Source organism: Budorcas taxicolor, chromosome 14, assembly GCF_023091745.1.
Source record: "Budorcas taxicolor isolate Tak-1 chromosome 14, Takin1.1, whole genome shotgun sequence".
Taxonomy (NCBI): domain Eukaryota; kingdom Metazoa; phylum Chordata; class Mammalia; order Artiodactyla; family Bovidae; genus Budorcas; species Budorcas taxicolor.
Genome location: NC_068923.1, coordinates 14,657,189 through 14,680,553, shown reverse-complemented (window position 1 = coordinate 14,680,553; position 23,365 = coordinate 14,657,189). Strand labels below are relative to the sequence as shown.

The 23,365-nt window shown below is 63.2% G+C and overlaps 2 protein-coding genes across 2 annotated transcripts in view; one reads left to right on the top strand and one right to left on the bottom strand.

Moving 5' to 3' along the window:
• Positions 1 to 23,365, top strand: part of LOC128059631 (zinc finger protein 850-like) — a 259,860-nt gene that overhangs the window by 122,324 nt on the left and 114,171 nt on the right. The window lies entirely within an intron of this gene.
• The window catches only part of ZC3H3 (zinc finger CCCH-type containing 3), a 62,005-nt gene that overhangs the window by 9,265 nt on the left and 29,375 nt on the right, over positions 1 to 23,365 (bottom strand). Inside the window, exons 5-9 of the mRNA XM_052651867.1 lie at positions 6,721 to 6,905; positions 2,559 to 2,601; positions 2,323 to 2,484; positions 2,164 to 2,233; positions 356 to 487 (exon numbers count right to left, since the gene is read on the bottom strand). Coding sequence (XP_052507827.1) covers positions 356 to 487; positions 2,164 to 2,233; positions 2,323 to 2,484; positions 2,559 to 2,601; positions 6,721 to 6,905 — 592 coding nt within the window. The remainder of the gene's footprint in view (positions 1 to 355; positions 488 to 2,163; positions 2,234 to 2,322; positions 2,485 to 2,558; positions 2,602 to 6,720; positions 6,906 to 23,365) is intronic.

Here is a 23,365-nt window from a genome sequence, read left to right as displayed (position 1 = left end):
CAGAGACACGCGATCCCCGGGCTCAGAGCCCGGCCTGCCCCCTAGGGCAGCCCACAAGCCCCGAGGCAGGGTGGTCACTCACAGCATCTTCGGACAAGGAGGCAGTGGGCCTTGCTGAGGCCCCTGGGCTGGTGAGGAGGCTCCCTCTAGGGCACTGGGACCCGCTGCCCAGGGGCCCCACCCAGGCCCACAGGGTGGGTGGGGCCTTCCCTGGAGGAGCGGGGGAGAAGCCGGCGTGCTTCTCAGCTGTCAGCTGTCGGATAGGCAGGTGGGGAGGACAGGCCCGCGAAGCAGGGTGGGCCTGGCCCCGGGCCAGCTCCTCACCCCCAGTGCCCCTCCACCTCATGCCCCTTACCTTGGCGCCCAGAGGGCAGTAGCCTTTCAGGAAGTCAGTGCAGACCTCCGCCTTGCGGGACACGTACACGTGGCTGTAGGGGCAGCTGCTGTTGCTGCAGATGCCCTTCAGGAAATAGGAGCAGACAGGCATCTGCGGGGCGGGAGGCAGTGAGGCCCAGAGCAGCTCCCCCAGGACCCCAGGGGCCCACCCAGGGCTCCATCACCAGGCGTGAGCCACACAGAGACTGGCCCACCCCAAAGGGAGTCCCCGAGCCTCTCTGGGGGCGCCGCCGCCCGGGCCTGCAGTCACGTGAGGACAGAGACGGGGACCCGGCCAGCGGGACAGCTTAGGCCCAGATGTGCTGTCCCCACGTCCGCTGCCTGCCCCGAGCCTGCCTGGTCTAGGCTGCGGGGCGGGCCTGGAGGCGCTGGCACCAAGAAGAGCAGGGCAGGGGAGGAGGGGGCAGCATGCGGGTGCCCCAGCGGGGGTGGCGGCCTACAGGGCCTGACAGCCAGGAGGCTTCCCAGCTGCCCGACGCGTGGGCACCGGCAGCGTCCATGAGCTGGAGGCCTGACTCGGAGCAGCCCTTGCAGGGGCTCTGCTGGCACTGACTGTGGGTGGGCACCACAGGGGCCTGGCAGAGGGCAGGCCGGCCCAGGGTAGGCCTGGTGGGGGACATAGGCTGGCAGTCTGCTGCGCCCTGCAGGGGGAAGTGAGGCCTGAGGGCCAGTGGAGGCGGAGAGGCGAGGGTGTGTGTGTCTCCCACCCACACCAACCTCTGCAGCTGGGGCCCTTGGGGTGAGGCCTGCCCCCTGCAGGCCAGCTTCCTGGGGGTGGGGGGAACCCTGCCAGGAGCTCACACAGCTGTGGCCCTGTGGGTCTCACACCGCCTGCCTCTCCCGGGCCCTCCCTGCGCTGTCAGCCCTGCCTGCCCTGTCCATGTGGTGCCCACTGCACCCACTGGGCGCTCTCCTGCCTCCAGAGAACACACAGGGGCTTCACTCTTCTGGGAGAAGGTGGCGGGGGGGGGGGGGGGGGGGGCTGGTATGACTGTAGCCAAGGAGGGAAGGAGGGAGGAAGCAGAGAAACAAAGGGTGATTTAGCGAGGAGAGTTTATTTTTAATTGTCTTTTAACTGCAGCGCAGAGGGGAGCGGCCGGCCTGGGGCTGGTGGAGCTGCGGCTGCAGACAATTCCCTTAATGTGCGTTTTGATACAGGGCCCAAATTAGCGCTAATAAAAAGGGATAATAACGCCAACTCTTGCACCAAACGGAACTCCTCCTAGCTGTCAGCGCCGCTATCAAGAGGAAACTGCATTCTCATTTCAATTAACCTTGTTTGCACCCAGCACGTCCACACAAATAACAATAACATTAATTCAGGGCGCTGGTGCGGGGCATCCGCCTCAGACAGCTCAGAGCCTGTGCCGGCTCCAAAGCCGGAGCTAATGAACCCGAAACTCGACGTGAATTTCCAAATTGCTCACAACAGAGTTTCGAAGCTCTATTAGGGAGAAAAATGCTGATTCTTCCCAAGTTCCTCAAGGGGAAAAGCTGTAGCAGCAGCACCGCCTCTCCAGGCCCACAGCGACCCCCCCCCCCCGGGGCCAGCAGGACACCCACAGCCAGCATGGACCCCTGACCTCAGCTGCCCGCACTGGGGGGCCAGCCCAGCTGTGCGCCTCCCTCTCCCACCGCCAGCCCCCCACTGGCGCATCTGGGAGGGGCACTGGGCATGTGGGGGATGGGAGAGGGGCCCAGGGGGGCCTAGCAGGGTGGAGGGGTGGAGCCTTGGGGCCGCTCCAGCCCAGCGCGGGGGACGCTCACCTTCTCCTTGGAGACGTGGTGGGAGAAGGGGCAGGTCCCGTCTGTCTTCTTGCAGGTGCCCCGGACAAACCTGCGCACACAGGGCGGGTCTGAGGGGCGGGAGCCCAGGGCAGCCCTGGCCCCCCACCACCCCACGCCCACCTGGGGGTGGGGGCGCACCTGGTGCACACGGCCACCTTCTCGGGATCATGGACGTAGGGGCAGCGCTCGCCGCGGTTGCACCGGCCAAAGCGGTTGTAGTACATGCAGTACTCCTCTTTCCGCCGCCGCCGCCGCTGCCGCGCCTGCCGCACGATGGCCAGGCTGCGCTGCACGGCCCGGCTGGAGGCAGGGAGACAACCGTGAGCCCCAGTAGGCAGGGAGGCCGGGGAGCCCCCCAACCCCGAGGCACATACCTGGCCAGGGAGCGGCTGCAGCTGCCGGCAGGGTCCAAGCGGCCTGTGGGGGGAGGGCACGGGTCACACCAGGCCCACAGCACGCCGGGGGCTCTGCCCTGCCCCTGCTCACCAGCCAGACCACCCTGGCCAGGGCAGGGGGGAAGCCAAGGGGAGCCGGCAGAGGCCACCCTGGTGTCTGGCCAGTGGTCCTGCCTCAAAGCGGGCGGTCACAGGAACAGGGGGTGGCAGGGCCTCCCTGCCACCTCCCTCTGCTCAGAGCAGAACCCAGGGACATGGGACCTGAGTAGGGTCTGGGAATGCCACTCAGTTTTGCAGCAGCTAAGAACGGCTTGTTTAAAGCACTATAAAATAGAAGCTAAGAAGTGTATGGCCACAAATGCTGAAATCCTCCACAAATGCTGAAACCCACCAGAAGATGGGTGTCCCCTGCCTGGAAACCAGACTCCCAGATGGCCTGAGGAGCAGGCTGCAGGCTGGCCTGCCTCACACAGCTCCAAGGCCCAGGCAGGCACCCGGCTCCTAAAACTGTGGAGGGATCCCGTAAGACACTCCTCAAAACCCCAAGTGTGCAGACCAAGCAGGGCCTCTCTGAGGTCACTGACTGTGGCCCGAAGGGGAGTCCACGGTGACAGGAAGACAGGTGGACACGCGGCCAGGCTTTCCTGCAGAGGGGGCATCCAGCCTGACACGCAGCTCCCGCCTGCCATTTACATACCCGGGCAGTCCCCAGGACTGAGGCGGGCAGGCAGGGTGAGACAGCCACAGTTCCTCAACACACACGTGACCCTCCCCAGACCAGATCAGGTTTCCCACAGGCGGCTGCTGAAATGGAGTCATGGCAGGAGGCACAAGTGACATCACTCAGAAATTCTAGGGACCTGAGGCGATGACAAAGCATTCCTGGTTTAAAAAGGGACGTCCCCAAGATGTCTGGCCTGGAGGCGGCCACGGGACAGGCGGCCCCCTCACCACCTGGAGGGCCCTCCCCCTGGCTTGCTGCAGGGCGCCCAGCGCCAACCTAGACACGGGCCGACCGAGCCCTCTGGGCAGCGCCTGCACTGCCGCGCTGGGGCGCTCCTCCGAGCTCGTCTCCTCTGGTTAGAAGGTGGCTCCAGGCTGTGCAGCGGAACCCCTGGGAGGGAGGCTGCTCCCGTGGGGATCCAGGCCCAGGGGGCCGAGTTACAGGGTTGAATGGTGGGGGCACGACACGGAAACGAGAGGGGGGCCCAGAGCTGGGGGGCCCGCGGGGAGGGGTCTTAGGGCGGCTCCAGGCCGTCCTGGAATCTGGTTTCCAGGCAGGGGACACCCATCGTCCAGTGGCAGTGGAGGTCAGTCCAGACGGCACGTGGTGGCCCCCACCTGCTAGCCCGAGGATGACAGTGCAGTCTGACAGCGGTCAGTGAGCACGGCTTCCCGGCCGTCAGCCAGGCTGCCAGTGACGCTGGGGCAGCATCTGCCCTCCAGGGACGCCGTCGTCAGAGTCGTCAGAACAGCCCCAGGTCTGGCCTCTGGGGGGTGCTCAGGTTTAGTCCTTGTTCCACTGTGGCTCTTAAAAAAAATGCCAGCGTAGGCCTGGTAGGAATTTTTACAGGAACAGGAGGAGGCACCTTTTCAAATGCTTTGCAGTGTTAAAAAATGCACATAAAGTAGCTGGCTTGAGAGGCGCTGAAAAGTTCAGCTGCAAACCCTGGCAACCTCGAAGCAGGAGGGCTGAGCCTTCTGGAGAACTTGCACTTCCTAGGGGTCTTCCCAAAATAGAGCAGCAAGGCCGCCCCACCCCTCTCCCACCCAGGCAGGGGCTCACGCTCCCCAGTCGAGGGCCCTGGGGTCTGAGGGCACAGAGGGGACAGCACCACCAGCTCCCACACCCCCTGCCCACCCACGCTGCCCTGGAATGTGCCACCCTGGGGAAGAGGCGTCCACGAGCGGCAGAGGCCGTGGGGCAGGGCCTTGGATGCGCAGGGGCAGACTGACCAACCAGGGGGACCCTCTCTCATATGCAGCTCTGCGTGACCCTGCAGCACCCAGGGAGGGGGCGACAGGTCACAGGTTACAGGTGAGGTGCAGCGACCCCTCGCCTGCCCAGGGCCCACAGACACAGGCTGGCAGCAGAGAGACTGCCCCCCCAGAGCCTACGCCTGGGGCCTGGGGCTCAGAACAAGCCTGGGAGCCAGTCCTGCAGCGCAGGCTGAGCAAGGGGGCTGGGGCAGGAGACTCGGGGTCTGCTCTACTGCAGGGCCCTGCAGGCTCTTACGGCTGACCCATGTGGGCCGAACCTATGGGGAGGGGGCCCTGGCTGGGTCCTGTGGGCAGGCAGACTTAGACCAGGAGGAAGTGCTTGGTTCCAGTTCCAGGGAAGTGAGGTGTGCCTACTAGAAGGCCCTGCCCCTGGAGCTAAAAGACGGGCAGGGCACGGCTCTTCCCCACAAAGCCTGGGATGGCGGGCACCCCAACGGGGCTGAGGCTGTGCTGAGAGTCCTGCAGCCAGGAAGGGGGGGTGGAGCCCCCGTGTCCCCAAGGAAGGCTGCACTTTCTTGCTGAAGTCACAGTTCTGTTGACACCAGAGAAGAAAATTTATTTCTTTAATTATTACTCATCTAAGTGAGCTGCTAGTCTGTGGGCATTCCCACAGCTGGGAGCAATCCACTCTCCTTAAAGCCAGGAGCTGGCCGCCGGGCAGGGGTCCAGGTGGCTGGTGCTATCTGGCCAGCCTTGTGTCCCCGGGACAGGCTCCCCTGTGGTCTGTACCCCAAACCCCACCTCCTTGCCCCCACGCGGAGGTGGGGGGCTACCCCAGCTGACTGGTTAGCAGGGCGTGAGCAGCGGCGGCCCGCAGAAGCAGGTGGGCAGGGAGGCGGCCTCTGTCCTCACCATAGGCCCAGCGGCTGGGGGGCTGGGGGAGAAGGCTGGGGAAGGCCAAGAAACCCCGGCAGCTCTGCAGGGGAGGTGGGTTCTGTGGAGCTCAGCACTCAGTGTGGTGACCCCCCAGAAAGAAGTGTAGCCACTCCTCCGGCTGCTGCCAACCCAGGCGGAGGGGCCCCCAGGGGAAGGGGGACGTACCTCCACCGCCCGAAGGCGGCCCCCCGCCTGCCCTGACCAGACAGGGCTGCTGGACTGTGAGGGGGCAAACCCGCGTCTTCCTTCCGCCGGCGGGCGCTCTGCAGGGAGGAGCAGCCCAGGTCATGGGTGCCCCCCAGAGCCCACCAGTCCATTCAGGATAGGCCTCGCGTGCAGCCTGGGATTCCGCCAGAGTCAGGACAGTCCCCAGCGCCCAGCCCGAGGGGGCAGAGAGCAAGGCCCACAGAGAGACCTGGTCACTCCACAGCCCTCGTGGGCTCGTGTGGAAGGGCCCCGGGCACACCACCTGGCTGAGCCCTGTGCGGGCCCCAGGTTTGGGGAGGACAGAGTTGGGCTCTGAGACATCCAGAGCTGTTTGTGAGGCCCACAGACCACATGTGCCGGCGAGGGCGTCAGAGACAAGCCTGTACCTGTGGCTCCACCGGGCAGAGGGCGGGCAGGGCGCATGGGGGAGCAGAGCCCTGGGCCCCAGCCCCCTGCAGCTGTCCTGGCAGAGAGGAGGTTCCGGGGGGCCCTCCACTGTCTCCTGCGCCAGCTGGCCCTGCGCCCCACCTACTTCCTGAGCTGGGCTCTTCTCCCTTCTGCCCTTCTGGGGTGGTCAGGCTAAGGACTGAGGGTAGCTGGGCCAGTGCAATCCCCACAGCCCCTGCAAATCCCACCTTTTTTTTGAAAGAAAAGGAAAGCAGTAAAATTGGACTGAAACCAAAACACTTTTCTAGTTAATTTGTACAATAAGCGAATCTGAAGCATTTCCTTCTCCGTGGCCTGTCTCCCCGGGCCCGCAGGCGTGCCTGTGGGGGTGTTGGCGCCTCCGAGCACAGTTGGGAGGCATTGCCAATGCGATCAGGCACCACGGCCCCAGGTGTTCACTCGCTGGGCCGTGTTTACCATACCTGGCTCATCTCCTTTGTCCAGGAGCAAAACACAGAAAATCAGAGGAGGCTCAGCCAAGCGAGAGGCGGGTGCAGCCTGCGTGCCCTGGGGGCCTCCCTGCTGCTGCCGCCTCGGCAGGGGCAGCTCCAGGACGCTGTCGGGGCGCCCTCGCAAGAGCACAGGCACAGCTCCCCCCCAGGGGCCTCACCTGTGCGCAGCAGGGGCCTGCTGCTCCCGTCCCCGCCGGGCCGGCTGTAGGTCTTGGAGAGCTTGTTGGCCGACACCTTGTAGAGGACACCTCCAATGCAGCGGTAGCCTTTGCTCCGCCACCGAGGGGAGCCGGTCTGGGCTCTCCCACCTGCGGCGGGACGCAGGGTGTTCAGCGCCAGGGACCTGCAAAGACAGGAAGGACCGTCAGCTCAGCCCTGGGGTGGTCAGAAGACCTCTGTCCCCCACCGTTCAAGGGCCCAGGAGGTGGCACCCTCAACCCCACCTCTGAGGCTGGGGCACTTTTGTGGGGGAAAGCCCTCAGTGCCAGCACTAAGGCAGCCCTGAGGGTCACCGGTATCCAGGACACCTCCTGGACGCCGCCCCGTGGTGCACCCTGGCTCTGGGACGGCCATGCTGTGAGGTCAGCAAGGGCCTCTGCCCACCCTCCGCTCCTCTGTCCTCTGCACGGAGCGCCTGGCATCACGACCGGGAAGGGACAGCCTCACAGACCTCCAACCCAGGGAAGCTATCTGGGGGCCGAACTGGAGTCCCTTCAAGGTCAAGGGCTGGTAAAGGCCTTGAGGGTCACCTGAGTGCAGGCCCAGGCCAACCCAAGGGCAGACGGGTCAGAAGTCCCCCACAGACCCCCTGGCCGAAGCAGACAGGGGCCATACCCCACAACTCAGGTCCCACAGAAGTGGGCCTGCAGCTGCCCTGGTGGGCTGCTCCTTGAGCTGCCACAGGAGGGGCTCAGGACTCCAGAGCGACTTGGCCTTGACCTTCCGCGTGTCTTAGCAGAAACCTACTTATGCAAATTGAGCTCAGTTCTCTCTTAGCTCAAGGCAAGTCTGGGCCACTGGCAGAGCTGGGCGGGAGTGTCGCCTCTGCTGCGGCAGGGTGGGACCACCAGCCGCAGCTCCGGGTCGTCCGGGGGTCCTGGGCTCCCCAGCACCTCCTGCTGAGGCTCCCATGCCCTGAAGCCCCTTCCACAGGAGCCTACGAACTCCAGCTCCACTGGGGTGGCAGCACGTGCTCTTCTGGCAACCCAGGGGCCACATGGCGGGGAGGCCCTGATCTGGGTCTGCAGTGCAGAGAAGGCCCCACAGGTGGCCCACCGCTGGCCTGACTCCCCACCTGCGGGCTGCTCTCAGCAGCCAGGCGCGCTGAGACCTGAAGCTGCAGTGTCAGGCGGGAAGCGCCAAGCAGGCCTCCAGAAAGTACTTGACCCAGTTTCCCTTAATTAAAATTCAAGTTCACAAACACCAATCTTGGAGGGAGCGACCCCCACCAAGGGTCCTTGGCAGCCCTGCCCACCTTGGCTGCGCCAGAGGGGCTCCCGCTGCCCGCTCCCTGGCCTAGCCGAGCGCTGGGGAGATAGCCAGACCCCAGGCCCTCCCCAGACCCCGGGACCCAAGTCTCACGCCTTGGGCTCGGGGGCATCTGCATGCCCAGTGGGCGCCTGATGTGTCTCCTGGGCTCCTCCAAGGCGGGGAGGGGCTGAGGAGGGGCGGGGATGGGGGTCCCACCCTCACTGAAGAAGCCCATCAGCCTTGGGAGCTCTGGAGCCCCTGCAGGCATCCTGGACACCGCCCAAAGGTTCAGCCTGGCCTGAGCCCCGACCCCCACGGTGAGTGGAGCCCAGCCAGTGGTCACCACAGCCCCCAGCTTGAGACCAAGAGGTGCCCACAGCGCCAGCCCTGCACTGCCCGGAGCCCTCAGGGGCCTCCTGCCCACAAAGCAGCTGCCCTTCCGCCAATGTGCCCTGGGCGGGGGGCCGGATGGGGATTCACCATCAGGGCACCACCCCAGTGCCCCCTCAACAGGCTGTGCTCCCAGATGCCAGGACACACTTGCCGGAACAGGGCCCTCTCAGCCGTCCTCGCCTCGCTGGGGCACCCCCTCCCCCATCTTCCCTCGGAGCTGGCCCCGATGAAATGTGAGACACAGGCTGCATGACGCCTCTGAGACAGTGGAGGGGAGGAAGCAGAGCCACGGACGCCCTGAGACCAGCCCTCCAGGGGCTGTGGAAGCGCCCCCTCCTTGGGCACGCGCTCCGGGCTAAGGCTGGACAGGACACCACCCCAGAGGCAGTCACGCAGGCGAAGCTATGGATCCCAGCAGCACACGGCAGGCAGTCCTGGCAGGCCCAGCGGGTGGAGGATGGAGGGCCTGGGAATGGCTATTCTTATGGATGAGTATGACCAACCAACCCGGCCCCTTTTTCTAGAGAGAAGACCTGCTCCTGGGCTCTGCCCCGGGCCTCAGGGCGGGGTCGGGGTGCAGCAGGCTTCCGCTCTGTGCTCATGGCCACTTGTACAACCGGGCCTGAGGACCCACACGCACGGGCCTCGGGGCGGGGCCTGGGTGCAGCGCTGCGGCAGGGCTGGAGCCTGGGAGCCAGGCTGGGAGGAGCCGCGTCCTCATATGGCGCCCTGGGGCCACCGGGGGGAGGTGGGCGCCCCCAACAACTCGGGGAGGGCCCTGCGCCCGTGGGCCCCAGCCCAGCCGGCAGCCACGCAGTCCCCTCTGCCTGTCCTCACCCACTGGGCCCGCTGACTCTGGGCCTGTGGCCAGCAGACACTGGGGTAGGCGGGGGCTGGAACACTGGGCTGGGGGTGGTTGCCCCAAACGCCTCACAGCCTCTCACTGCTGTGGGTGTCACGGCACTCCAGTAAATTGTTACCCTAATGGAGAGGACAGCCTTTGGAAACGAGCTGTATTGAGAAGAGGGGATAAAATTAATGAGATAATAGCAGGGCCAAGGACCCGGGGAGCGCTCCTGCCCTCGCGGCAAGGGCCTGTAATTCCTTTTCTACAACAGGAGCCTCAGACCTAAAGCCTTCTCCCATCCGTCCGGCAGGCCCACGCCGCCAGGAAATTTCATTAACGCTGGAAAATAGGAAAGGTATTAAGCGTGGATAATGAAGGCCAGGGAGGGAACCGTGCCTTAAGATAGTCCTCTTTCTCGCCTTTGTAATGGGAGGCATGAACTTTCCCTTCAAATCCATTTCTAATCCATTTGAAATACTACAGCAAATTATCTTTCCTTCAGCCCGAAAGCGGCCAGCCAATTTACTCCGAATAGAAGTGACAATGCCCCAGGATTTATCACCATAACCTTGACTACACTGGGGTGAGGGCTGGGCTTCTCCTGCCCGCCCCCCCGGGGGGGGGGGGCCACGAAGGACGGGGTTGGGGGGAGATAACATTTTAAATGAAAAGAGCTGGTAATGGGGAGAAAGACACACACACCGCAAAAGTAGGTTTAAAAAGAAAAGCGATCCATATGTCCACTGCCCAGGGAGCAGCTGAAACGTTCCAGGCCCGAGGCCGTCCAGGAGCTCCCAGGGGCTCTGCCCTCCAAAGTACCCTCAGCTGCTGTGCCCAGGAAGCAAGAGGACAGTCCCATGGAAGCAGGACCCTGAGAGCCAGGGCATCAGTCTGGGCAGGACAGGAAGGCTCTCCCAAGAGCCGGGATGACTGTGGCACATCCTCTGCTGGGTCTGCAGGACCCCCCACCAAGCAGTGCCGAGCCCCCCTGCAGAGCGCCCCACCCCATAGTGCTGAGCCCACCCTCCAGGGCAGCCCCCCCAGCAGTGCCGAGCCCACCCTGCCAGAGTCCCCCTGGGCTCCCTGCACGCTCCCTGGCCACTGCCCAAGCAGGTTGGTGCAGGCCCAATACTGTGTGCAGGGCGCCTGCCCCAGTCTGCTTCTCGAGCTGCCCAGCTGAGATGGGCCCACCCAGGGATCCTCGCTAGTGGCCTGGCAGCCTGGGGCACAGGTGTGCACCCAAAGAACCGCAGGCAGACGGGCTCCCAAACACGCGTGCACACGTGGCTCGCCAGCCCACTGACAGGACCGGATGCACAGTGAGCGCACCCCGGGCCCCAGGCCGGGGACAGGCAGCCTGTGGGGCTGTGTCGCCTGAAGGCTGCAGAGTGGCTCCCCCTGAGGGTGCAGGGAGGCAAGGGGCAGAAGGCCGGCTGGGGTGGGGAGACTCTGGAAGCAGCCCCAGCCTCCAGGATGCCCAAGGCAGGACAAGCTCCACCCTGGAGCTGTGCCCCCCTCCAGCCCGGACGCAGACACGGCCTTGGCTGCCGCTGCCTGGCCAGAGCTGCAGGAGCACACGGGAGCTGAAGGGGCCCGGCTCCAGCACACTCAGTGCTGACGGTGCCACTGCCTCTCAGCGCCCAGTACTAAGGCAGCCTGGCAAGGGCGGGTCCTGTGCACCCAGAGAGGGTGGGGAGCCCCTGGGGACAGGGCCAGGCCAAGGGGCCCACACGTGGACAGGGAACTGCTGGTGGAACTAAGGGCTGCCTTCCCCACAGGAAGGCCTCTCAGCACAGAGGTGTCTTGCTGGCACGTTCTTCCCAGTCCCCACAGTCTGCGTCCCCTGCCTCCTCCTGGAGACTCTCATCTCTCTGGGGACCACAGGCCAGACCCCAGTCACCGAGGACCCTGCCTCCCTGAGCCAGCCTCCTCTCTCGCCCCAGAGGCAGTCTGGGGCCCTGCCTTCACTGACACTCCCCGGCGGGGTCCCTGCCGCACCCTGTCCGGTCAGTTCATCTGAACACCTCGCATCTGATCCAGTTCCCGTCACCTCCCCCCCAACTCCAGCAGCGCTCCCTGCTCTGCTGCGGGCCCCCCTCCACTGCTCCCACCGCCTGCTGTCCATCCTTGTGCAGGGCCTGTGCATATGCTGGGCCTCTGCCATCACCTGAGTCCTGCCCTGAGCCCAAGCTCGGATGTCGGGGCCTTGGGAAGCCTCCCCTGACCCTATACAGGGCCCAGTCACACCTGGGAGCAAGCACCTGGGACAGGGGCCGTGCTGGCGAGTTGCGGGCTCCAGGGACTCGTGCAGGGTGAGCCCACACCAGGAGGGAGGCTTGGGGACCACCTGAGTCTCCCACCCTGGGGTCTGCCAGGGGGCCCATCAAAGAAACATGGGGCAGCCTTGGTGGGCGGGAGCCGGGACGTGTGGGCACTCACACCAGGAAAGGCCTTTGGCTCAGCATGGCAGGCCAGGAGGTGGGCAGCCTGCCTGGAGCAGAGAAAACAAGCAGGGAAGCAGTTTTCAGGACGTGGAGCAGGTTCCGCGCAGCTTGAGCAAGCGAGGAGTGCGCCGTCAGCAGAAGGGCGCCAGGCGGCCGCGCAGCGAATCCCAAGTAGGTCAGGCTTGGCGCCGCTACCGTGACGGCTGCAAACTGCTTAAGCGGGCTTTCCGCTGAAACGCTGACGCCCAGCGCCCCACAGGCTGGTCCCACAGGTGCTGACAGAACACGCTGGGGACAAGGGCCCAGGCGGGGTGGCAGGGCAGGAGGGCCAGGAACTCAGCGGACGGACAGACGGACGGCGTGGGTCTCGGGGTGACTGGGGCCACCTGGTCTCCTAGGACCCTCCTCCCGAGTGTGCCCACCTGCCCGCTGAGCTCTGGCCACCTTGCGGCAGGGCCGTGGTGATGGCTGGGCTTCCCAGGACGCACCTGCTCACAGTGGCTGGGGGCTGAGGCCTGGGTGGGAGCTGAGGCCTGAGGACCCTGGTGGGTCACAGCAAGGACAGAACGGCCCCCGAGAAGGCTGGCGGGCCAGGGCGCAGGCTGAGCGCTTGGGGGGCACTGGGGGTGGGGGTGCGGACACACCTGAAGGCCCTGCTCCTTCCCCAGGGACCGCTGCCCTGGCTCTCCCCAGCCACAAGCAGAAGTGACTCGGGGGCACCGTGGCCAGCGGCACCGGGAGGTGGGGGGACACTAACTGCCCCCAGTGCAAGCATGGCAGCTGCTTAAGGAGCGGGGGCTGTTTTACGTGCTCTCATCTATTCAATCGGTACTGCGATCAATGGATGCATTACAAGCTTTCCCTTTAAGAGCCTAATAAACAACAAGATAGAAAGTAAAATTCTCCATAAAATGACACTTTTAAAAATCCATTTTAGCTGAAGATATTGGTGTTTTGTGTGTTAGCTACAAAAAGCAGGTATCACTGGGCCTTAGTGGCCCCCCTCCGAGTGCAGAGCTCAGCGTGCCAGGCACAGGCCAGGGGGCCGGCTCAGCTGCCCCGATCCTTGCTCCCCAGTGTCATCCTGCAGGCCGGGCTGTCGCTCAGACCCCGGGCCTGACACTGGGGAGGGCGGGGAGGGCCTGGCCCCGCCGCAGCCACCCCTCCAGCACCCCTCGCTCCGGGCGTCCTTCTCTTCTCTCTCTGGCCCACTGACACCCTAGCCCCAGCCCGCTGTGCATATGAAGTCCAGTTCGCCCATCCCTGTCCTCTCCCCACGTGGGCAAGAGGGGACGGAAGGAAGCTGGGGTAGCAGAACTTGCGCCCCGAGTCCTCTGGGAGGAACTCAGCAAGTTGAGGCCCCACCTGGCTCACTGGCTCCCGGAGAACACCCCGGGGGGCACCTCCTGGGGCTCCCTCCTCCACTCTGGGCCTGCCGTCAGCCCCGCTGCCCACACACCCCCTCACTGCAACCCCTCCTCTGTGCCCTGGTGTCCGTGGCTCAAACCCCATCACCAAGGGCGTGAAGGCCAGCCCAGAGCGCACCCCACCACTACCTCCCCGGGAGCCCTGGCAGCTGCTGCCTGTCACTATCCTCTGGGCAGGACAGGTCTTGCTGAAGCCCCGATCAAAAGTCTGCCTGCTTGGCCTCTGGCGGCAGAGGGCTGCACGCCTTTGCAAGGCCTCCCATCACATCCTGCCTGGTGATCTCACTTGGGGTCTCTGCCCTCACCCTCCTTGGAAGCACTGCTGGCCGGCACTTGGCTCTCTACATGCTAGAGCCGGCCCTTCCCAGGACACCGCTCACAGCCCGTCCCTCGCTGAGCCCCGCGCAGGGCCTACTGCTCAGAGTGGGAGGGCGCTGGCCACCTGGACCCCACACTGTCTCTCCAGCTCCCCCTGCCACCACGCGGACCCATCACTGGCCCCAGGACTTAGCACCACTGTCCGCCTCGCTCGAGCCTCCCCGTCCCTGCAGCTGCAGCCCCTCTTCACCTCTGGGTCTCACACCAGTTGCCTGCGCCCCTCATGCTCACATGCATGCCATGAAGGAGCCCCAGTACCTGGACACGGCCGAGCTGAGAGGCACTGGAGGGCGGCCCAAGCCAGGGACACGCGACATAGTGGAAACATCACAACACCCCCAGACGCCACAAGCCCCGGCCATCAGGGACCCTCGTGTCATGGCTACCTGAAGATACTCGGGAAGAGGGGAGATGGGGGAGGCAGGCGACCCGCCCCACAGGCCCCAGCAGGAGGGCTCCTCTCAGAATCGTGTGAGCACAGCACAGCTCCTGGGAGAAGCCGCGGTGGGCCTGCAGACCCCAGGGACAGGCCCCTGAGCTCAGCGTAAAAGCTTCTGCGGGCCAGAGGGTGAGCAGGGAGCCAACTACAAGTGAAGCTCGCCCATCGAAGCCGCCAGGCCACCAGCGGGGCCAGCTGGACCACCAGGAAAAGCTGAACAAGCACCGCAGGTGACACTGTGGCAGGTGTCCACTGGGGAAGGCCGAGACTGAGCCAGTGTTCCTATGGCTGACCTGAGGGATACGGAGGCCAGACAGGCAGGGGGTGGTAAGGAGGCACAGCCCAGCAAGAGCACAGTCTCTGGCTCTGCATTTCTGGGGGTGGGGGTGAGGGGGGCGTCGGCTCAGTAAACGTTTTGCTGTAAGGAGACCAAGAAACCTTGACCCCCCCCACCTCAGACCCCAAGTAAAAGTTAACTCATAAGGGACCTCAGACTTAATACAAACACTGAAATAGCCAAGCTTCTAGAAGAAAATGTGACCTTGGCAAATATTTCTCAAACAGGACACTCATAAAAGAAGACTGATAAACTAGACAGCACTGAAGGCAAGCCCCACACTCTAAGAAGATCTCTGGCACAAGAATATAGCCGTAATATATAAAGAGTACTAGCAAATCAATAAAAAGACCAACTAATACAAACGTGGGTGAAAGACTGCACGGGGCACTGCACACTACCTCGCGTGTGCAGCCTGGGGGTCCTCCCCAGCTGCCCGCTGCCCAGCATCCACCTTCCCACTGAGGCTGCAGCTCCTCGTCACTCGGCAGCAAGCCCCACAGGACAGAGCAGCAGAGACAAGTGGCCCCCAGATGTCCACCGAGAGCACACGGAGAGCAGTGTGGGCACACCTGGGGAGGAGCAGGACAAGCTGGCTCAGGCTGCTGCAGATCACCCCATCTCCCCACAGTCCTGGAGGCCAGCAGCCTCGATCACGGCGCCTGCAGAGGTGACTGGAGAGCAGGCCCTGTCAGCTCTTCCTCCTCATATAAAGACACCAATTCTATCATATCAGGGCCCCACCCTGACGACCTCATTCAGCCTTGATCACCTCTCATCTCCAAAAAGCCACACTGGGATTCAGACTTTAGCCCAAGAGTCTGTTTGGATAGCAAATGGTAAGCAAAAGGAGTTACACAAAACAGCACCTATTATACGAACCTACTTATATCAACTTCAAGAGTTTTGAGACATAGCTTTTCCAGACATAGGAGAGGGACCACAGGGTAGGTGGGGACATATGGGGGGAGCACCCTGCACGGGGTAGGTAATGTCCGGGGGTAGGTAATGGGCACACCCTGTGGTAGGTACACAAGATAAAAATCCACAGAACTGACCACTGAAAATACAAACAAACCACACGTTTTGCCTATGGAAATCGAAGGTCTGTTCAGAAGGCCAAGTTCAGGAACAAGATTTTTACATAATAAAGGTGACATTTTTAAACAATGGGAAAAAGTCTGAATGTTTAATAAATGTTCCGAAGACAACCAGATAAGTGTTAAACAAAATTAAATTTGACCTTTAATCTCACACCAAGTCTCCAAATAAATTCCAGGCAGATTACAGTTTTAAACGTAAAACTAGAAAGTACAGCTCTAGAAGAGAATAACTGAACTCATGTAACCATGGGACAAGGAAAGTGGCTCTAAGCTAATCAGTGTGTTATATATACTAAGTCTTAAGGGACCGACAGATCTAAGAACACAGAAAACATAATAAAAGTTCCATTAAAAACCTTCACAAACAAACGGCAAAACAGAAATTGAGGAAAAATGTGTAGTCTGCCGAAAAGGTGTCCCCCCCACGCCCCCCAATATTTAGATTCTTGAAAACCTGTAAGAAACAGGCTAGAGGCAAATGATCAGTGCACAAAAAAACCCGCTGAACTTAACAAAGAGCATGAATGCAACTGACATTAAAGGAGCTCCCTGGTGGGTCTAGCGGTCTGGCTCTTCCACCGCCAAGGCGGGTGTTCAATCCCTGCTGGGGGAACTGTGATCCCACAGGCCAGGTGGCGTGGCAGCAACCAAAACCACCGAAGTCTGAATGAACACTGGATCGCAATCTCTTCTAGAGAATAGGCAAAGTTTCTGGCAGGGGCAGCTAACACCTGGAAGGACAGAAGACGCATACCAGCGTGGCAGAAGGTGCGTACCTGACTCTCCCTACAGCCCAGGGGCCGAGGCCCGACCTGGATGGACCCACCTCAGCGAGGCGGACAGAAGGTCACCGCCGAGCAGGACAGCCCCTTGCTGCGGCACAAGGGCAGACTAGGGCAGCCGCCGCGGAGACCGGCCCCCGGCTACAGTCCAGCATCCACCACCCTAGGAGGCTGCGGTTCAGGCCGCATCCACCTCCACCGCCAGCCCCGGGAGGCCTCCGGAAGGCTTCCCCGCGAGGCAGAACCCTGGGGGAAGCCTTCTTGCGGGAGCGGGAGGTGGAGGCAGCGCAGTCTGCACAGGGTCTCACACGGCAGAGTCCTTGGCAGCACCTGGGGCACCTACCAGCGGACGACCATCCAGGTGCAAAGCACTCGGCCCCTACGACCCCCACTAGGGCGAGGGGCGGGGTGGGGGGAACCCTGAAGGGCAAGGGGAAGAAGCCCACCCTTCAAGGACCGGAGCCCAGCAGGGTGGGGCGCCGCAGCCAGCAGGCCGCGCCCCAAAGCAAACCCCGCCCCGGACACGCCCACCGGGCCCCCAGAGGAGCCCCGCCGAGGGACAGAGCCCGGGCCATAATTTATGCTCCCCCGCCTATGCTTTATGGCTTTCTTAATTCGGCTCCTGCTACTATTAATGTAGTTAATGCTGAGATTATATCTATTTTCTGGCGTCAGGCGGTGATTTATTCAAGCCATTTTTCCGGTGGAGGCTCCCACGCTGTTAAATCAAGCGCCTTGCCAATTAAGTGCTGACTTGGGAAGTGGACGCAATCTTAACAGACATCTAACCGCAAATTAAACCGGGGCTCCTTACTCTGGGGAGTGGGCGGGGCAGCCACAGAAACCTTGCTGACTTCGAGGAAAGTCAGAGAAAAATAAACCAGCTCGCTCGCCGGCTGCCCTGACTCCAGGAGGCAGGCTGCCAGTCAGGCTCGCAGCAGCGGGGTCAGGGTCCCGCCCTGCGGGGAGCGCGGGTGGCGGAGGAGGGCAGCAGTCGCTGGACCTGTCCCAGCACACACAGACTCTGCACCCGCAGTCCCTCCCACCTGGAGCAAACGCTGCCGGGCGTCTGGTTCAGCAGATGCTGGATGGAGCCCTAAATGGCAAAGGGGTGGCTGAGGGGTTACCGAAGGCCCCCCTCTGAGGACCCGCAGGGCACACAGTGTTGGGGGTGGGCAAGCACAGGAGGGGAGAGGGAGGTTAACTGGAGCTTTGGCAGGGGTAGCACCTGCCCAGCCCACCCGAGGGTGCCCATGCCTGCTGGGAGCTGCCTGCCCAGAGCGCCTGAGAGACGCACGTGGGGCCTTGGGGACACGCAGCAGCCAGGCGGCCTGAGGCCCAGCAGGGCCTTTAGGGCATGGCCCGCAGCACAGTGAGCCCCCACACCCCACAGCCAACTCAGGGAGCCTGTTTTCCCGTCCAGGAAAACCCCTAGAACAGCGCCTTCCCTCACCCATCTCCAGAGGCCCTGAGAGGGGAACTGTGCTTTGGGGTACGACCAGGCTGGAGGTTGATATATGCAAAGAGTTAAATGTGGTATTGATTATCTGAACGCTGCTTTACTACCACCTCTAAAACCAAGATAAAAGTGGTGTTTAAAACGGTGTTTGATTGTGTAAGGCACCCAGGAACCGCTGGGTGACAAGGACGTTTTATTTCTTCCTGTCAGGAGCAGTATTTTCAGCTTCCCTGTTCCTCATCCCCAGGAACCCCTGGGGGCACCGACACAGACGCACAAAGGCTTGGTGCAAGGTGTGGCTGGGGCCTGGGCACGACTGAGGGAAGCCCCATGGGGCTCCACGGGGAGGGGCCTTGAGGGACCCTCCCAGCGTCCTTCTGACAGTCCTGCTGCCTGCAGAGCAAAGCTTCGCTCGGGCGAACGAAAGGGTTCCCTCTAGGTTTACTCTGAAGCACTCTGGCCTATCCACTGGCATCTCCGTGAGGCATGTTGCCAAGCATGTGGGGTGGCCACACGGTGGCCAGTCACACGGGGCCCTGCAGGGCTGGTCTGGGTGATGCATCACCTGCCCGACTCTTTTCTTCTGCTGGTCTGAAGGCTGACGGGCAGGCCCTGGACACTTGAGCCAGCTCCCGAAAAGCAGAGACGCCAGCTGCACGTCCACGATCGAGACACAGTGCGCTGTGGATGGCCTGGGGTCCACGCGGGGGGGGGCAGGGGGTTCACGTGCGGCAAGGACAAGGGTGACCTGGGGCAGCGTTGCCCTGCCAGGCTGCGCAAGGGAGGCTCGAGGGTCACTGCCAGAGGGGCCAGGGACACGGGCGGCCTCCTCACCTCCATGTTCGAGGCACCCGCAAGCAGCCAAGGTGCCAGGGGGGCAGGACAGAGCGAGGGGTGCACGTGTCCGTGCGTGGAGAAAAGGGACAGAAAGCGAGAAAGCCACCGACGTGAGAAGGCAGTGGCAGAAAAGCAGGACAGAGAGACTGAAGACAAAAGGCCAAAGGCTGGAGGGCCCGCGAGTCACACACAGACGGGAGACCAGCAGCGCAGGCGGGCAACTGGGGGCTGCAGACGACAGAGACCGTCCCAGAGGGGCCTGTGGCAGAGCCTGGGCGGGAGCAGAACACGGGCCACGCCAGGGGCCACCATGCCCAACCAGCCCTCCACGGCAGCTGCTGCCAACCCGCATGGCCTCAAGGACACCAGCCCAGAGAGACACCCTGGCCCATGAGCTCCGGGCCAGCTCGCGGTGGGCCTGGAGAGGGAAGGGCCCAGCGCCGTGTGCCGGCAGCTCCAGCCTGAGATGCAGAAGAAGTGAGTCCGGTGTGTGCCACTTCCCACACCCTCCACAGATGGAACCCTGGTGCCACCTGTCATGAAGTCTAGCCACGAACACTGTGGCGACCCGGGCCCATGACCCGGGCCCACACCAGCAGCCCCACAGCCGAGGAGGAAGTGGGGCACGGAGCTGCCTCAGGGGTGACTGTCACAGCACCATGTGGACGCTGAGGAGGGTGGACCAGAGGCTCGGACGGAGCCCCACACAGGCGCCTGCACGCGCCTGTCAGTGTCTGCCCAGAGCTGGCCAAGGAGGATGGCCCAGCTTCGCCCCTGCCCGGGGGCCGTGTAGCACCAGTGGCCCCACCGAGCACACCGTCTCCTTGGTGCTGGGTCCCGGCAGTGCTGGCCGCTGCCCCCAACCTCACACGGCCCACCCTGGAGCTGCCCGCGCTGGGGAGGATGGGGACAGACCGGGCCCAGATGAACAGCTGGTTTGAAGTCAGGGCAGCCCCGGGCGGGGGCTCCACGTGCCAGCCCACCCAGGGTGGCGCGCTGACAGAGCACGGACAGAAGAGGGAAGACGGCGGCCGGCCTGGGCCCCTCAGGGTCCTGTGTCCCACGCCTGGCCTACCAGCCAGGAACTGGGCTCTAACGAGGCCAAGCAAGGCCCCTCTGGACCAGGTTCTGGAGGGAGAGCAGGCACCCATGGTGCCCCAGCTCCTGTGCCCACAGGGGCAGCTGTGACCTGGCAAGGCTGGCCTCCCTCACCTCCCCGAAACCACCAAGGGGGTGAGAAGCCAAGGCCCCAGGCCCTCCCAAGCCCCACCGAGGAGGCAGGCAGGCTTCAGGCCTCAGGGCTGCCGACAGCCGAAAGGCCTGCTAGACTCAGAGAAATGAATAAACCACCTAGGCTCGCTCTGAAGCGACTTCCAAATTAAGAGTTGCATCCTTGCTGTCAGGCCCCCGCCAGCAGTTTCCGTGGCACCTCCCGCGCAGAAACGCACCTCAGACCATCTATTAGAATGATGGAGGCAAAGGGACCCACAACTGCACTCCTTCCTTAATGAGCAGCCGAAGGGATCGGTAAGCATAATTTCAGAGGCCAGTAATATTTTATATAATCGCCAAGCGGTTTAAATTGAAAACCCCCAACTGAATCAATATTTACTGCATTGAAACGAAATGAATAGTAATAAGTCACTAAGCTCTCTGTCCTGTTTCATAAAATAAAAAATTATAAAAATGAGCACAGGCACAGGGAGGCCATCACATTAACTTTTACAGCACTCGGGGAGCCGTAACCGCCTGTTCTCATAAAATAAAATCCTAAAAAACCTGCCAGAGGAGACCTGCTTCAGCATCATGCAGGGAGGCAGGCAGGTGGGAGGCAGGAGAGGGAATGGGGTCACCCCAGGGCCCACCCTGACCCCTGCCAGTCCCACCGAGTCCCCAAGAAGGCCCAGAGGAGGCACCCCAACCCCTCTGAAGCTCAGCACCAAGAGCTCTGGTCTCGCAACCCCTCTGCGCCCCTGCTGTCACCCGCAGGCTGAACTTCCTGCTGTGATTTCTTTCCTCTCTCTTCAAATCCCACATGGTGTGCTCTCGGTGGCTCCCGCGGGCGCAGGAGAGTCTGTTCTCGGAGCACACAGGCGTCTGTCGTGAGGGCAGAGGCCAGGCTCCAGCACAAAGGCGCTGCGAGAGGCAGGCAATGCCGCAGAGCGCCGCCAGGCCAGGCAAGAGCCCCTGGGAGGGGTCCGCGACCTCACGCTGAACGGGGGCCAAGGCTGGTGGCACAAGCCCCCAGAGGGCCGAGAGCCCTGGTGGACCCACCCCAGGCTCCGAGGTGGGAAAAGCTGGACACAGAGCCCTACACAAGTGGATGGGTCCCATGGCTCAGGAGCAGAAGACAAACCAGCCATTAAAAACGGACCCAGGCTGCGAGCACGAAAGACACCGGGGACAGGAAGGGCCTCGAGCGTCTGGGCCTAAGTGTCCAACGCCCCTGGTGACCAGGAGACTGCGAGTTAGAGCACCAGAGAGCCATACGTGTTGAGAGCATGCCGTGACGGGAACCCAGAAGGCCTGCGAGGAGGCACAACCCCGCCCAGACCCCTCGACAAGCTCCCGTCACCCGTCAGCACCGTCGAGAGAGCCCCCACGGCTGAGAACCACCAGCAGCTACTGGGCTCCCAGGAGTCGGGCCCGCGGAGCCAAAGTCCCAGGTGAGCCTGGAAGCTTCTGCTGTGCGGGCGAAGGAGGCTCGGTGAGGGGCGGTGCCACATGGAGGGAGCCGGAGCAGCCCAGAGGGGCCTCCACAGGCCAGTGCGAAGGCAAATGGACGGTTAGAATGGAGCAAACGGTAACAGCTCACAGTCTGTCAAGTGAGGACCTCGAGTGCATGCGAGAAGGACATACAGGGCGATGGGGAGGAGGGGCGGCAGCTCCCTGCAGGACGCCGCGCCCCCGGGGCAGGAGGCCCAGCAGGGACAGGCCGCTCACACGGCTGGGCACGACAAACACCCTGAGGGACCTACAGGGCTCCTGCCGAAGGGCGTCCCCACAGAGGGGACGGAGCAGAGGGGACAGCGCAGCAGATGGAGCGGCGTGCACAGAATTGGGGTGCCCAGAATCGGGGTGCCCAGGCAAAGAACACTGTGGTTCCACGTATCATTATTGCAACTCTTCTGTGCTTCTGTGTAGGCGAGAATAAAGTTACCCAAAACACCGCATGCTAGAAACTGACTAGGAAAGGGACCAAGAGTGAGACCGTGAGCCCATGGTGACTGCCTGCCAACCCGCCCTGCCCACCGGCCCAGCCCCACCCTGCCTCCTGACGCAGCCCTCTCCCCGACAGCCCCTGGCTCACAGCTCCCCTGGGGTGGACGGGGGGGGTCAGCCGCAATAGGGCACTGTCCCCAACATGCTGACATAAAGCGGCCACTCAGGGCACGAGCCACAGAGCAGGGCTGCAGCCCGGCAGTGACTGTCTGAACAGAGCTGTGCCTGGCCCCCTCCACTCAGCACAGCCAGGCCTGGCGGAGACCTCGGCGGCAGTCACGCCCAGGTGGGGCCCAACACAGTCTGTTGGCTACTGGGCCACAGCTTCCAGACAAGCAGGGGCCTGACACAGGGCAGGCCCTCCACGAGCACCTGGGGACTGAGTGGACAAGAGAAAGGCATGGACTGGCTCCTCTTCCAGAGACCCAGGGGCAGCGAGGCGTCACCAGAGCCACCTGCCTGGGGACCAGACCCTGTGCCTGCTCTGTTTGGCCAGGACTGAGCTGCGGCACTGACGACCCAGGAGAGAAAACACTCAGCCAGGGCTCATGTGCAAACACCCGCGATCTCCAGCCCAAGTGGAAGGCCTGTCTCCAGAGGGAGCAGCCCGTGGGGGCCACGGCAGGCCCTGCAGAATGTGGGGGCCCCTCCTGTCCCACTCAAACGCCCCAAGGAAGTGCTCTCACCTGGCATCTCACGCACCCAGTGAGGGGGCAGAGACTGCCTCTGACACGGAACCAGGACCACCTCGATGGCCCACTGCCCATGAAGCCACCAGCCCCGCCCCCACACCCATCATTATCCCCGCTTGAAACGGACACATCCCTTTGTAGCAAGACCAGTTCAAAACTGCATTCCACTCGCACGGCCCCTTCAGAGCCCCTATGGGAGCTGCCTGAGTGGCGCTCGGCCCAGGGCCCTCCTCCGCTGTCTTACAGGCCACTCACTGGCGGCAGGGTAGCCAGAGCCACAGCTGGGTGGAGCCAGGCTCTGCCCCAGGGCAGGCGGGCGCCCTCACAGCACAAGGCACCCCGTGTGTGACCCAGGGCTGCACATAGCAGTCTCCTGGGGAGGGGGCCGTCTGGAGGAAGGCTGCGGCCCCCGCAGGTGCAGCAGCATGCCTATCCCACCCCCAGCACCTCCCGCGGCCACTGCCCTCTGAGCAAACACCCTGGGCTACGTCCCCGCCCTGGGAAGCCCCCGCCACGTGGCCCTCACCGACCCCACGGCCCCTGCCCAGAGAAGCCTCCTCTGGGCCCACCTCTGTCAGCCTGGACGAGTCTCAGTGCTTCCTGGCACTCGACCCACGGCAGCTTCCGCTTCACTCTCTGCTGACTTCTGACCAGAAAACTTGCCCGGCACAGGACGGCTGCCGTGGGTAGCCCCTCGGGGGATGGGTCCCCGCTGCCCAGCCCAGGGCACCCTGCGAGCCTCACCTGGGCTGAGCTGGGAGGGCCTCTGCGCACCCCCAGGCTGGCCCCCCGGAGTTGGGGTGGGGCTCGGGGGGTTGCTGCTTCCCCGGGGTGCCCCCTGAGCTCCTCCAAGTGCCACAGACCCTTCAGGGCAGGGTGGGGGGCTGTGGGGACCCTAGTCCCACTGCCCTCAGAGGATACCCCTGCTCTGACTCAAGGCTGTGTCCCCCCAAATTCCCATGTTGAGGCCCTA